General features: G+C 40.4%; 1 protein-coding gene across 1 annotated transcript; it reads right to left on the bottom strand.

Annotated features, from left to right (window-relative positions):
* Window positions 1-875: 875 nt before the first annotated feature.
* sh3d21 (SH3 domain containing 21) lies at window positions 876-13,527 on the bottom strand. Its single transcript, XM_084556824.1, has 17 exons — window positions 12,955-13,527; window positions 12,282-12,439; window positions 12,133-12,190; window positions 11,165-11,274; window positions 10,494-10,584; window positions 10,343-10,404; window positions 10,220-10,259; window positions 9,690-9,784; window positions 9,270-9,371; window positions 8,953-9,004; window positions 7,076-7,129; window positions 6,867-6,984; window positions 5,792-5,966; window positions 4,711-4,791; window positions 4,032-4,231; window positions 3,476-3,539; window positions 876-3,346 (listed from the first exon to the last, which is right to left on the bottom strand). The coding sequence occupies exons 1-17, from the start codon at window positions 12,956-12,958 to the stop codon at window positions 3,314-3,316; spliced, it is 1,497 nt and encodes a 498-aa protein (XP_084412950.1). The 5' UTR covers window positions 12,959-13,527; the 3' UTR covers window positions 876-3,313.
* Between the last annotated feature and the right edge of the window lie 1,190 nt (window positions 13,528-14,717).

Here is a 14,717-nt window from a genome sequence, read left to right as displayed (position 1 = left end):
CTGTGTATGCTAATATATGCTCATGTTGTTGACTATGTATGCTAGGTGCTAATTTCTGCTCATGTTGACTGTCTGTGTTGGCTGCTAATTTCTGCCCTTATGATGTCGACTGTATATGCTAGTTGATCATTTCTGCTCATATGCTGTTGGCTGCTTGTTAGCTGCAAATATCTTGTGTTTTGCTCTTGCTTTAGTGATTTTGTTGCTGATTTTAAAGGGGCTCTTCATGGCTCCCTGCAAACATACCTTTTTAGTATCTGGATTTAAGCATGACTTGGACCATAGATCATTTATTTTATTGCATCCTTGCACTGTCCACTTGACTGGAAGCTCAGCATGGGTTTAGTCTAACAGAAGGTAGGTGGGAGGCTACCCTGTTCAGTCAGTGGAAAAATGCCACTCAGTACAACTTTAACGTTTTGTGTGTCTTTGTTGCTGCTCCTTCATTAACATTGCTACCATGCATCAATGGTCATCTGTTGCTGGTCACTGCAACATTTCATTTCTAAGCTTGCTAGATGTATATTCTTGGACTGGAGTTTATTAGTTTATGAATGGCCAAAGAAGAACCAGTCCTGGCTCACATAAAGGAGGTACAGTAGTCACTAGACAGTATATTCCCTGTGGTGTCTTGCAGGATAACGGCCCACAAGGTTCCACATAATGACTGTCTGGCTCTGTGTCTAATGTGGTTTTGGGAGGAGTGAGTTATTATCACTCCCAAAACTCTGCTGTTCTTAGTTTCTTGCACGTTTTTTAGGGAATGACAAGGTCGGGGCTTAGATGCCGATATAAACTCTGTATTTGTGTAATAAATCTGCTCCACGTGAGCTGGATGACTGAAACACTGTTTGACTGCCAATAAAGACCTACAGAACACTGATGAATTGACCACACTGGGCGAATGTTTGTGCTGGACATTATTACAAGTCAATCTTCAGTGGTTTGGTGATTTACAAGAAATGGCAGTTTGAATTTTTGGCACATCAGCAAAGCCGTGCAAAGTGGAAAATGTACTAAATGCTCATCAAGGCTGGCGTTCTTTCTGCTGGCCATCCCGGAGCCAGAAACGTCAGTCTTACATCCTTGTGCCGCGAGGCTGGTGTTGCACAGCATGGAGGTCTTGTTTGGAGAGGGAGGCTGACCATGAACTTCCGCTAGTATCCATCCTCAAAGAACAAACTGTGCTTGAGGAGCAGTCAGGGCTCAGGTTTGTCTTGGGGCCCACTCTGTTTTCAGATGCCTTCTCTTCTGTTGAGGTCTTGGAAAAGCCTCTCATGTGGTCACGGGCTTTCAGAAATCAGTGGCGTTTATGGTGTGGACTCCTCGAAGTGGCTGTGTAATTATATTCGTATAGACCGCTTGTGAGATGGCGTCTACTTCAAAATCATAGTAACAAATATAGGTTTTGCTAGACCCATGATTCAGTATTTTAAAAAGTGTTCTTTGCATTTTGCTCAGTGTAATTATGACACATAATTAGAAGAGACATATTTAGCCGTGTTTTCACAATGCACTCATAAAGCAATACACATAAAGTCAATGAACATCTCTATGAGGGGGATACAGCTGGGGACAATCATAAACCTGAACCACAACATAGTGTGGCAAAGGTATCCACAAAGGCTTATTCAGTGTCAAATGTGGGTGTTTGCCTACATTCATGCCATGTTGCTGGTGATTTTTTTCTGCTTTTGTTTTAATTATCAAAACTAAGTTAATTTTTAATGTATCTGTCCAGCTTTCTCTTAGTCAGCTCAGTTCCTCATTCATTATTTCTATATTTAACTCTGAATGATCTTTTTGCATCTGACTCCTGAGTTCCTAAAGGCTTCACTTTCCAGTACTCCCTGTAGATCCATCTTTGTAGTTTAAGATTCAAACAATGGTAAGGTGCACTGTACTGAGTTGTAGTCATCTGATTTGCTCCAACAGATTTACATATTTGTACTTGGTGTGTATTATAATTTATTGGCATTCCTGTGTTGTAAGGTTGCAAGCGATAGTTACTGAGATTATTAAATCTTTTAGAGACCAGTGATAACAAATGTTCGCTTTACAAAAAGAACACACATTTTTTTTTTGGCATCTTTAAAAATGACAGACATTTCTTAACTATCAACAGACCATTTGTTGTTTTACCCGGATTCACGTCACCCCTTGTCCAAGAAGGAGCATAGTTTTTAAAAATAGTATGTTCCCATGGACGTTTCAGAAGCACCCCGGCTCTGATGAGCTCCAGATGTTGTCAAGATGTGCTCTACCATGGCCGACAGTCGTAGTCTTAGGAACCCGCCACCATAACTACCAACACCGTCACCATTTGGAGCCAAAACCACATCCATACACTGTTTTTTTTTTTTTGTTTGTTTTTTTTTTTTTTTTTGTGACAGTTCTCCCTGTGATGGGTGCAAAGAATTTCTCATTAATTCACGCCCACGCTTTCCACATCCACTGCAATGAGTCACTATGTTCTGAGATTTCAGAGTGAGTCAGTTTTTTCTTTTGAGTGACACAAGATGCCTTTTTCACTTAACTGCAAAAATGACCACAAACTTGATACCGTAGCCTTTTCAGCTCTGGTTTTTGTCGCATAAAGGCACTATTCATTAACATGAGCAATGCTTCCTAAATCTTAAATATTTATAAAAGTATTGTCCTCAATTAAATACTTTACTAATGTGAGGGTGGTATTGCCAGGTCACATTGATAAATCCAACATTCTTCCTAGCACCTCTTTAGGTGGAAGAATAGATGTACAGTGCCCCCTAGTTGATTAATCCAACATTACATCTGGGTGTATAAATTCACCTGTTGTTCAGTTTTTGACAGTAGTATTTCACTTATTAACATTCAGATAACAATCTTTAAGCTCTTTGCAAAAGACAGTATAACAATATTTTCTCCTATTTACTGCTGCATGTGTTACAAATATTGCTGAGGTATTAAAAATAGCCTACCATAAAAACTACAATATATATGTGACAATGGAAACGGAACAGTGTAAAACATTAATTCGCTACCGAGCGAAACCCACTTAGGACCATTATTCGTAATTTCCAGCATTCAAATAAGCAACAAATTTACAGCGTGTTATTATTATTTTTTTTTTTAGTCGGATCTTGTGCTTCCGGTCCATTGCAGGATGAGCTTGATCCTATGTCCAACTATCCTTTTAATGTATCCCTCGCTTGCGTGTCTTCAGTGGGAGGGTTTTGCCTTCTCCTCGCTTTAACTCAATGTCACAAAAATGTTAAAATTTGCAGTCCAAGGGCATGCATGGCACAGTGTCAGACAAATGGCTCAGTCTGTGTTAATGCTTCATCTTTAAAAGCTGCACTTCCTCCTGTATGGGAAATAAAAAAAAAAATTGAATTATAACACAGTAATGATCGTGGGAAACGCAGCTTCTGTATTACTACACAGCAGCCAGCGAGTGCTTATGTACGCAAAAACCAAGACGTGCCCCACTGACCTGCAGTGCCAGTCGTTTATTTCTTTCCTCCTTCAGTTCTTCTTTCACTTCTTGCATATCTCGCCTTATCAAAAGAGGCAAAAACAAGAAAAAGGAGGATGTAGATACAGGCATTGCTAAATAGGTCAACTCAAATGTGCAGTTCCTGTCAAAACAAATGAGCCTGTCGAGTCAAATATATAGTGAAACCATAAATAGATTTACATTTTCAGATAGAAGAAGTTCCATGGTCAGGAAATCATGTGTTTAGAGCTCTAGACAACGTGTCTCATGCTCACCAAACCGACTTCCGTGAAGCTTTATATCAAAGCGAATCAAGGAGATGAGAAATATCTTACGTCTTACTGCATTTTACTGGATGACTAACGCATTGTTTAGGATTTTTTGTGTGTGCTCAAATGTCCACAAACACTATCAGATTTGGGAAAAGAGATACTTACTGACAGGGAGGGATTTTGTATGAATAAAATATAATTCTTAATTTGTTAACACTTCTTGAACTGAAACAGTTTGTCAGGTTTTAAATATGCCTGCATTACAAATGAGTAGTACTCACTCGTGTCGCGTCTGAATCAGCTCCAAAGCCATGCTCAGCTCTTTGATCTCAGCCTGCAGGCTTTCCAGGGTTGGCTCTTCTTTATGGGTCACAGTTTTGCCATCCACAACTACTTTGGGCGGTGCTGGGCGAGCTTGTTGTGGTATCTTGGGTAGAAGCTCAGGCGGCTTTGCAGGGGTTGGCAGGAGATTTTCTGTATCCTGCAATGATTTGAATGATTTAATATTTATGCCAAAACATGCACTCATGCAATATACAATGATTAGCCACAACCTTAAAACCAGCTGCCTAATATTGTATAGGTCTCCCTTGTGCCTAAAACAGTTGTGACTCATCAGAGAATGGACATGGACCTTCTGAGGGTGTCCTGAAAGGGGATGGCTGCCATCAAGGAGTGTCATTGCTATGGGGTGGGGGTGCCTGGTCTGGTCTTGGTGGGTGCTACATGTCTAAGTAACATCCACATGAATGCCAGGTCCAAAAGTTTCCCAGCAGAAGATTGGATTGTCACAAGATGGTCAATGTTATTTACTTCTCCTGTCAGTGGTTTTAATGTTATGCCTGAATGGTGTGTAATGCACAACATGCTATGTAGGTACATTTTTCTGAACTCAGTCTAATGTGATTTTTATCACAAAATTACTGAACCAAATTACTAAACACTGTCGGTGTCACAAACCTTTTGAAAGCCTGATGGTTTGTCTGTTTGGAGCTGTCTTGGTGGTAGTTCTGATTCGGTCTCGTCTGAGGCACTCTGGGACTGCAATAGAGTACCAGCCATGTTAAATTATAATCAACGATCATTCCTCTCCACCTGCCTTAAGGACTCTTGTTTTCATCTTAACAACTAGCTTGTTCTTTTGAACAGCCAAGTACAAAATCTTTAAAGATACTTCAAGGAATGTGTTCTTTTACTTCTAGGAATGACTCGTGATAAAACAGACATCAGGCCTCAACTTGTTGCTCTCAGTATAAAGTGAGAATGTGGGCAGCTGATGCAATCTGGTGGTGTCTATAACAATGGCCTTTTCTCTCAGACATCTCACGGCTCCCTTTCTCTTTTACAAGCTGCATTTACAAAATAAAATAAAAAATAATACCCAGACACACCTACAAAGATTCTGCAAATTTGTCTGCCATATTAAAAAGAGTTATCTGTATTTACAGGTAGTTTTTGTGCCCAACTCTACTACAGCCTGCTCCTCTCAGTCTAGTTGATGGCAGTAATTGACTATACAACAACATAACATCATGTAAGAGATGAGCAGTAGTAGCAAAACGCCAACACAACCCCCAAAGTTCATGTAGTAGTACTATCAAACCTGAGGAGGGACATTTTGGGGAGCAAAACACCTTACTCAAAAGTTCATTTAGACCTTGGTCCCTGCAGTGGAAATGTACCTCTAAAGGTTCCTAGTCTTAGGGGACTATACACTTTCTATTGACACATGGCAATACGTTGAAATAAAATAAATATATTGCTATAAGTGTAAGACATCACTAAAGGTATTCAAGACTATTTCAAAGAAGCCTATCATGCTCCTCTGTGAGGCAAAAGAGCTTTTACCTGTCAAATAGGTGTACGATTAAGAAGGAAGTTGCCAGATAAAAGTCAAGGTCATCTGCAGAAATGGTGGTTATCACTTCTGGTGTGGTTTTGCAAGTGGTAATTTAAGTGCCCCTTTTGAAACTCTTAACTTCTATATTCTTCACGCTGTATATAAAAGCTGAAACAAAAGTGATTTGACATTGCCCAGTACTTGTGCTGCTGCTGCTGTAGCCAGTGCTGACGGTGGTCTCCTCTGTGGAGGCTTGGCTCTGTTTGCCGTGGGATGAGTTAACTTTTCAGTCTGCACGTCGACTCCGTCAAACTGGTCGGCCTCCTTCTCCTCTGGCTGTTTTTGTGAAACGGGTGCAGCATCACCATTGGTTCGACTGAAAACAAAATTAACACTGTGTCAGATTTAGATAGACACTTTTTACTTGAACTAAATAAAGACTAAGGAACCTAAAAAGGAACACAATATTGATTTTTTTTTTTTTCAGATGTTTTCACCTTACAGCTTTACTAACGGAGATTAGGTGCACAGTCAGAAGTTAAAAAAAAGACAAAAAAAACTGAATGTGGTTTCCGGCTTCCTGAACTCTCAACGCATGCAGGTGCAGTGCATGGCAGCTGACCTCTTAAAGGCTATATATAGTGTTGTTCATCCTCGCATGCGTTTCATTTTCACACTACAAAGGGAATGAGGCAGACGACAGTAACATTTCATAACCTTTTACATCCTAATATTATTTTATGTTAATCTCTTGGTCAGCCTGGATTTAAAGGTCTGGAAAAATTAGCTTGGGAAGAATTTTGGAAAAAAGCTCAGGCATACTGTTTTGGAAACCATTTTCAAATGCTTGTTCTTCATTAGCAGCCTCCTCAAGACAAGGCTGTTTTTGTTTTCTCAGTTTGGTGTGTGCGAGTGTGTGTGTGTGTGTTTGCCCAGGAAACAGGAAATGGGCTGCTCTCATCTGTTTCAGCCCGATCTGACTCATCCCAGAGTTTCCACTGAGCCACTAAATGTCAGGCATCCTGGCATTCTTCTTTAAGGACGCCATGGTAACTGATGGCAACGACCAAAAGCTTTAACATCTAAAGGCTCTGCTCCTCGTGCCAGACCAAAGAGGAAAAAGTGTTCCTGACATTTCCTGGAGGCCTTTTGCTTCAGAAAGGTTGCTAATGAATAACCATTCAAGTCTCCATGTTGTGGAACATATTCTCCAGAAAGTCTTCAGTGGTTGTGCATTGGGATTAGTAATGGGGGAGAACATCAGATATTCACTTACGTTTGGATAAGCTTGGTAGGTTTTTCTTTGACTGGAGGCGGACTTGGTTTGTTGAAGGCTGGCAGCTTGACTTTGGTTGGAGGATTGCTTCTCATGTCCTTAGGCTCTGGTTTGTCTTCTGTAAAGCAAAGTATTTACATTACAGGTTTTTTTTGTTTTGTTTGGGATGGAATGAACCCAAATTGGATGATAATAAAATTCACTTGTACCTTTTGTTGGCTTTGCTGCACTAACTTTCTCCATTGCTGAAGCCTCTGTCTTCTCTGAAAAGATAGCAGTCAATGAAAATATACACTGGACCACATTCATTTGCATTTGGCGTGTACATAGCAGATGTGCACATAGATTAAAAATGTTGTCACTTTGGTTTCATCGGCCAGCCTGAAAATGCTTTCCCAGGCAATAGATTTTGAGGTCTTCTCAGTGTGCAGTGCATTTCCCAGGGTGACTTTTTATTTCTTCTCTGGGTCACAGTACGAACAGATATGGAGCATTGTTGTTGCTGTAGAGCACGCCTGCTCAGCGAACCTGCCTGCGCTTAATAGACATTTGATTTCACACCTTATGCAGGTGTTGCTTCTCTCATGGTGTACGAAAGCCCTGAAACACGGCATCTAAAACGTACTGTTTCCTGGCAGGGTCTGTAACCCAGGTGTTGAACCGTGATCTTGATTAAGAGCAGTTGCATGAAGCAGCAAAGATGTGCACACGACTGGAGCAGACCAGGTCACAGCTGTATCCAACAGCACTGCTATTTACAGTTCCCTAAGGTCTCAACAAGTTCGTCGGGGACAGGGACAAGAAAACACAGCTCCTAAGATGACATTCCTGGGAGAGAGCAGATTTATATATTGTGAACTGTCAGTAACAGATGAGGTTACAGACCCGCTGAACGAGTATCAGCACATATCTAAGTACAACCGCTCCAATGTACACCCTCAAGGAAAATAGATACGCTGCTTTAGACTTAGGACAGTCGACTCAGAGATGGATAACAGAGCGTATGAAAACACAGGAAGCCTACCTTGGGTGTTTAAAGCATTGTGAAACGTTCCCCCTCAAGCAAACCATCCACTGAGCAGCAGTTGCTCAACTGTTGTTTCTTGCTGGTTGTGAAAATCTCTGTGACAGAGCTCTCCTCCTCCTCCCCCCCACCCCTCTGTTTCCTTCAAGACTCCTGAACTGTGTCACGTGACCCGTTTAACCATCCCCCCATCTCACTGTAGTCTCAGACTTCCTGTGAGAAACTCTGTGGAAATGTTGTGTTTAGGGTTATGTGGTGGCAGTGCATATTAAGTGACTGCACTGAGATTAGTTCAGGTGACTTCTTTGAGTACACTTTTGAGTTGTTGACTAAGGGTTAGGGTTAATATTTTTGATGAGCATGTACCATCAGAATTTACCACCAAGGAAACTGGAAGGCTAAAGTTGTGTAGTTTTTGTCAGTACACACATTTGTGGCACTGTAAGCATTTATCTGCTAAGATTTAAGCCACATCCTGCTCCGTCTGCGGATTCAGTTTCTACATCTTCTTGTTTCAAAGGGTACTAATATGCATTTGCTCTTTTTTTTTTTTTTTAGTTGCTGGTGTCAAGTTTGTGAGAATATGCTGCTTATCTGTGGTCTTTAGTGAATAGTTGCGCAAAACACCATGTTTGATTATGTCATTGTGATGGATTTTTTGTTCATGTTTTATTGACAAAACGGTCAACCAAAAAAATAACTGGCAGATGAATCAATATGAAAAATAAAGTTTAGTTTAGACTTATGCAGTAGTACAATTTTGTTTTTGATCTTATCTTGTCTGGTTAGATAAACACAGTAAAGCCATGTAAAGCCACACTACAAATGCTTTAAGGTGCTGAGGCCCAAACCGATAATGCTGCTCATTTCTCTGTGTGCTCTAACGACATTTCATCAAAGCCTAAAGTGTCAAAACACTGGCAGGCTAAACACCACTGCAGTCAGAAATCATGAGTCAGAAGACAACCTCTAAAATACAAAAGCCCAGCGCCATGCTCTAGTGTCAAACTGCAACTGCCTTTTCCCGTGCTGCTGTGTTTGATCAATGTAACGTTCTCTTACCTGAGATTTTCTTACTGCCGATGCGTACGGGCGGATGGTTTGTGGTCCCAGACTAGAAAAGAGAAGGGGAGAACCAGAAAACTCACAGTTTGGCCAGTCGGTTCATTTGTGCGTTAAAGGCATCGCTACACACTCTTTCCACAGAGGGAAATTTCAGTGAGTAACTCTAAAACAGAGTGTGTTTAAAGACGGCCCTGAGTCACTGAGGACTGGGTGTAGGCTTGATAACGTAGCACAAATACCAGTCAGCTGAAAGCATTATGCACTTTATGTCCCGTTCAACAAGATGATATTTAAGACTGTTTTCGTTCACTCACCAGCACACTATCCATTGGCGGTATCACCATGACAAAATTATCAGGAAAGAAGCCGCAGCGACCATTTAGCTCTCCCTCAAACCAGCCTTCATCATCAGTTTCCTTCAGATGGAGATTAAAGAGGCACATTAGAAAACTGGCTCTGTCCTTTGGGATGTGTAATTGCTCAACAAAAGTTTACCAAGAGGTCAAATAAGACATGGCTTCCTTGTTATGGTTTTATCATACAACCTATCTCAGAAATCATTTCCCTGTTTCAAAAAATATGTTGGAAGGTTTCCACACTTGAGTCTTCAAGACGTCACATTGTGCACAGAGGCACGCAATTTATTTGACAGCAACACAGCTGGTTTGTCCGGATGAACAAGCTACAAACAGTGAACAAAAATTGTGCCAGAAAATAATGAGATGTGCTCACACCTTCCTCAGAATGACAACAGTATCTCCTTTTTTCAGATCCAACTCATCCTCTGCTTTGGCCTTGTAGTCAAACAAGACTTGGCAGACCTCCCCATCTGTGGACATAACATAAGAGATGACAAGGTTACTACTCTTACAGAAACCAATATTATACTATGTGTTACTGGACTTGATGACTAATCCTATCCGCATTGTTTGTAACCATCACAACATAGGTAATATTTTGAAAAAGGTTGCAACTAACTGGAGATAAAAGCCATAAACCTTTAACCCTGAAGGGTTTCACTCTGATGTAACCCTCCACACATATTACCGTCAGTATCGTATTTGACCCCAGCCACTAAAGCCCAGGTAGAAGTACAGGAATTAGCACTTGTCAACTGTTGACAACGTGCCTGTCGAATTACATTTAAAATGTCCAAAAATCGAAGCTGTCTCTCACTGCAGGAATACGCTTAGTACATTATTTTTCCAACTTCCTAACAACAATATGGACAAAGAAAAGCTTTTTTTAAAAGGTGTGAACTTACTCTTCTTATTTTTGTTCCTCACACTCGCTCTCTGGGAAATCTTCATGGGGGGAAAAAAACTATATGAAATAAAAGGGATATGACTGATATATTTTGGAGGAAACTTTTCTCTGCATTACATACCTCCTTAGTGAACACAGCATCAGCGAGTTTGGGTCTTGTCTTGCCCTCATTGAACTTAATGTCTGTTTAGAAAGTCATTAATTGATGTTAGTTTAGGCTTCGTTCAATAAAAGGGACAACGGATGAATCTGAAGTTGACTTTACCACCCACCTTTTGGAGAAACAAAAATTTCATTGACAAAATTTGAAGGAAATGCGCCGACTTTGCCGTTTTTCACCCCCATCCACCACCCGTCTTCAATCTGTCGTGTAGATTGCACAAAAAGCAAGAAATCTTTATGTAGCTGCAACTTTTTGTAGCTGCAAAACTAAACTAAATATTATCATCGGGTATGGCTTCCAAAGATAGAAATCTGCCTGTTTATATTTACGAGAATATAAACATGGGAGTAATTAGACAAGCAATATTGACATGTACATTTGTCGTATGTTTACAGTCTACACTCCCTCAGACTCTCCTCTTCTCTCAGTGCTGTCCAACAACAACACAGTTGGCCAGATCTAAATATAGTCAATCAATGAAAACCATGTTAAATACTTTATTTACAGAGGAAAGTTGGTATGAGGATACTTTCAGCAACACCCTGTTTTACATTTAATGGTTTTGGCTGCTCAGCAACTTAAGGAACTTGCAGGAACATACTTTTATTTCTAGGAAAACTAAACAATAGACAAGTATGCAGCAGCATGTCCTTACAGAGATTCCTTCCCTATGTATGCAGCAGGTTTTGTAAGCCATTACGCCACTGTAGCTTCCTTGGAGAGAGAGCGAATTTTGACTATTTGAGTATTTCAGCCTTGTAAGAGTGATAAGAGCTCTACCTCTCTGATGATCTCTATAATGTCGCCGATGACCAGCTCCAGTTCATCTTCGTTCATGGGAGAGTAGGCGAACGCCACCTCGCATTTCCTCGTCTGTTTTATTTTCTTTGCTGAAAAAAAAAAACAAACAGCAAAGGATTACCAACCACATCAACAGAATGTTATTCAGAATGTGCTGGTGATCCAGATGAAGGAACTAGAGCTCAATAATGGTGTGTTTGTAGCCTGATAAAAGGCAGAGTAGTCGAGTCTCAACAGGACTGTACTGTATAGCTCTTGGCTAACATTTCTAGCAAGTCTAATCCTTCAAAGTCATTGTGCTTGTTTGTCTCGCTTCCATTTTTATACAGTATAATTAGGGCTTCGTGCGGTAGGGTTGTGGTAAACGTATATTTGCAGTCAGCAGTTGCTTTCTATACGGCATGCACCACAGTAACCAAATTTTAAACACTTGTTATTATAGACTATAAAAATTACAATAGAAAAAACAACTTGTATTGAGTAGCACCTTTAAATACATTCATGGTTTATTTTGAGTTTATTTTCAAGCTGAGATAAGGAGTTAATATATGGAGAGGATAATTATTCTGTGGATTAAATGTAATATAATTATATCTATGTGTTATGACATATAATAATAATGACATAATGTGACTGACACTGAAATGCCAGAAGCTAGTTCTGGGATATCACCATTAATAACAGCATTTAAACTAAAAGTTTTGATGGTGATATAGAACATTTGAAGTAAGTGATAGATAAATGTTATACCAAGGAGCAGATGTTTTTTTTACTAAATACAGACTGCCAGTGTAATAAGTTTGCCTGTATGTGTGTACAGTAAATTAAACTGAAACCCTGCACAGTTCATGTTTCGTTAGTAAAGCAAAGGAAGCTGCTTCCTTCTTTTTCAGCTGATAACTGTGAAAAGTGCTGAGTGTTAAGTTAAATTTAGCATTGCACTTTACGTTTTCTAATGCTTCGTGGTTCCCTCTTGCTGTCACCCATCAAATTGACTGGTATCTCCTGCAGTGAAAACCAAAACAAGGCATGTTAATCACACATAATCATGCAGCGTGCATTAATGCTACAGTAGGTCTGGGTTACTTTATCAGACCTTGACGAAGTTGGCAGGGAAGATGCCTCTCTTTCCTCTCAGCTCACCCTGCAGCCATCCTTCCTCACTGGCCTTGGTGACGTTTTTGACCACATCCCCCGACTTCACTGTCATCTCGTCCGCCATGGTGCCCTCGAAGTCGATCAGCACCAGGACCTCTAAGCACCAGCATCAGTAAATGGGGCAGAAAATTAGATTCTTTGCACCAAGCCTGCTTCAGAAGAGATGCGTCCTGACGTTTCAAGACAAATCTCAAAGCAGCCAGGCGTATGGGCTTGCAGTCAATGTGGATTATTACAGATGCAGTTTTCTTTGGTCACTAGTCTTTTTCTTACAAATTGAATAAAAATGTTTCATTCCAAGCTGGCATTTTCTGCAACATCACCAGAACAAATGAACCAATACATTACAGTGAAGTCAGCCAGCGTCACATTTGAGCTCTCAGTGACATAAAAAGATCTGCGGACTTAAATAATTACCCAAACGTCACAGCAAACGCAAATATGTACATTCAGTCACCCTAAAGCTGCAGCTTTAGTTTTATTTGCTTGTCAAATTAAAATAATGAACATTTCTAAGTACATATTTATGTTTTACCACAACTGAGCAAACGGGGATTAAAATATCAAGCAATCCTCGTAAAGTATTAGAAAAGGTGGTAGTGCCGACTCACCCATGGTGTCCTTCAGCTGTTCTCTCCCTGAGATTTGAATATGTAAGTCCTTTACAAAGCGTCAAACAAACTCTTGAGTAGAAGGAGAACTGAAAGAGTGTGGTTGTATTGTCTAGGACGGAGAGATATTGCAGCCACGGCCCTTCTTCTTCCTACTTGTCAAACATTAACATTGAGCAACTTTTCCTCAGGCTAGTCATGGCAAATCAACAGCAAGAAGTAGGATGGGTCAGACAGGGAGCGGGAGAGAGAGAGAGCGAGTGAGAGAGAGAGAGAGAATGAGACAGAAAAACAGGTACGACAGGTTTATGGGGAAAGAACAAAGCTTGTGATAAGTGGGACTTATGACAATGCAACTCATCTGCAGCAATAAAACATTTGAACACAAAGGTTAGCATTACTGACACAGTCCGACTTTACTCCCACACTCTCTCATTCTTTCATTCTCCTCTCCTTGTAGTGTCAAATTTCTTCAGATTCAAACTCGGTACACAAATCTAACGCTCATGGCCATCCCTTGAAACAAACTGTCTTGACATTTAATTGACAGCACAACCAGGTTACAACAGGCAAAGCAATACAAGTAACTACATACATGTTTTGGAAAAAGTACTTTAATTTCTTTATGCGAAGTGACGCAGTTGTAGTATTACAAACTGTTTTCCTTTCCTTGGCTCCAGTTAATAGGTCAACATGGTTAGTCATCGGATATAGAGACCTGCTCACCTCAAGTACTTCCTCATTTTCCTTATTGTGTGTTGGCAAGTTCTCCCAGTCAAGTTCTCAACGTTGTGTAGACCTGTTTTTCCTGTAAAATGTTCCCGGATGTATTTACTGTATATTGACTATTATAAAGCACATATGTATGCTGTTTTATATGTTTAAAGTCTAAACTCATTGAACGAGTCATCTGATCTCTTCCAAAAGCACTCTACAGCATGGCAGAGAGCCAAAACATACAGCCATAATCATAAAGTATCACTGAAAACCTGAGGCCAAGATCTACAACAGGGCTACGTTGCTATGGAGTCAGGGTTTATACTTCTTCCTCTTTAAAGTGAATTAAGCCCTTGAGCTGAAGACTATTTGTGCAATGCCCAGCTGAAAATAAAATGCCCAAAAATGAATCAGCTTTTATTACTTCCCCATCTATGAGACCAGACTGAATAACATGGGCCCTTTGCATAAGAGACAGCTTTGAAAAATAGTTTTACATATTTTTGTTCCTATTGACATTTGTTCTGTCAGTTGATGTTTCTCTTAATTAAAACTGTGGATTAGAGCGTAACAGTGAGTCAGGGCCATTGATGTTATTGAGTCTCTTCTAAAGATTCTTAACTGTATTCTTGGGGCATTGCAGAAGCACTGTGGTCCGGAAGAAGAACAGCTGATATCAGCTAGAACCTAAATGCATGACTGATCAAAGTTTACACGGAGACTTCAGTAATTGCGTGGCTCTGAGAGAAGCGGGTGATCTTGGCCTTCTGTCAAACAGAGTGGTAAACAAATCAGGTTGAGGTGCCACAACCCATGATTCTCTGACCGAAAAGAGGAGCTGCACAATGTTGTCGATGCAGGAACACACTGTGGCCCACACAGGAAATGTTGCTTGTACGCAGGCTTTCGCACTTCTTTTTATTGTCACATGCATTAGGCAATCTGCAACAGACTCAGGATCTCGTGGTTGCATATGTAGATGTCTAGATGAGTTATTTGTCCTTAAACACAAGATGGCATTGTTTACCTGAAAATCTAAATCTGTA

Source organism: Chelon labrosus (assembly GCF_963514085.1).
Source record: "Chelon labrosus genome assembly, chromosome: 12".
In the NCBI taxonomy this organism is placed as follows: domain Eukaryota; kingdom Metazoa; phylum Chordata; class Actinopteri; order Mugiliformes; family Mugilidae; genus Chelon; species Chelon labrosus.
The sequence above is the reverse complement of the archived record's forward strand: the minus strand, read 5'-3'. Positions and strand labels throughout refer to the sequence as shown.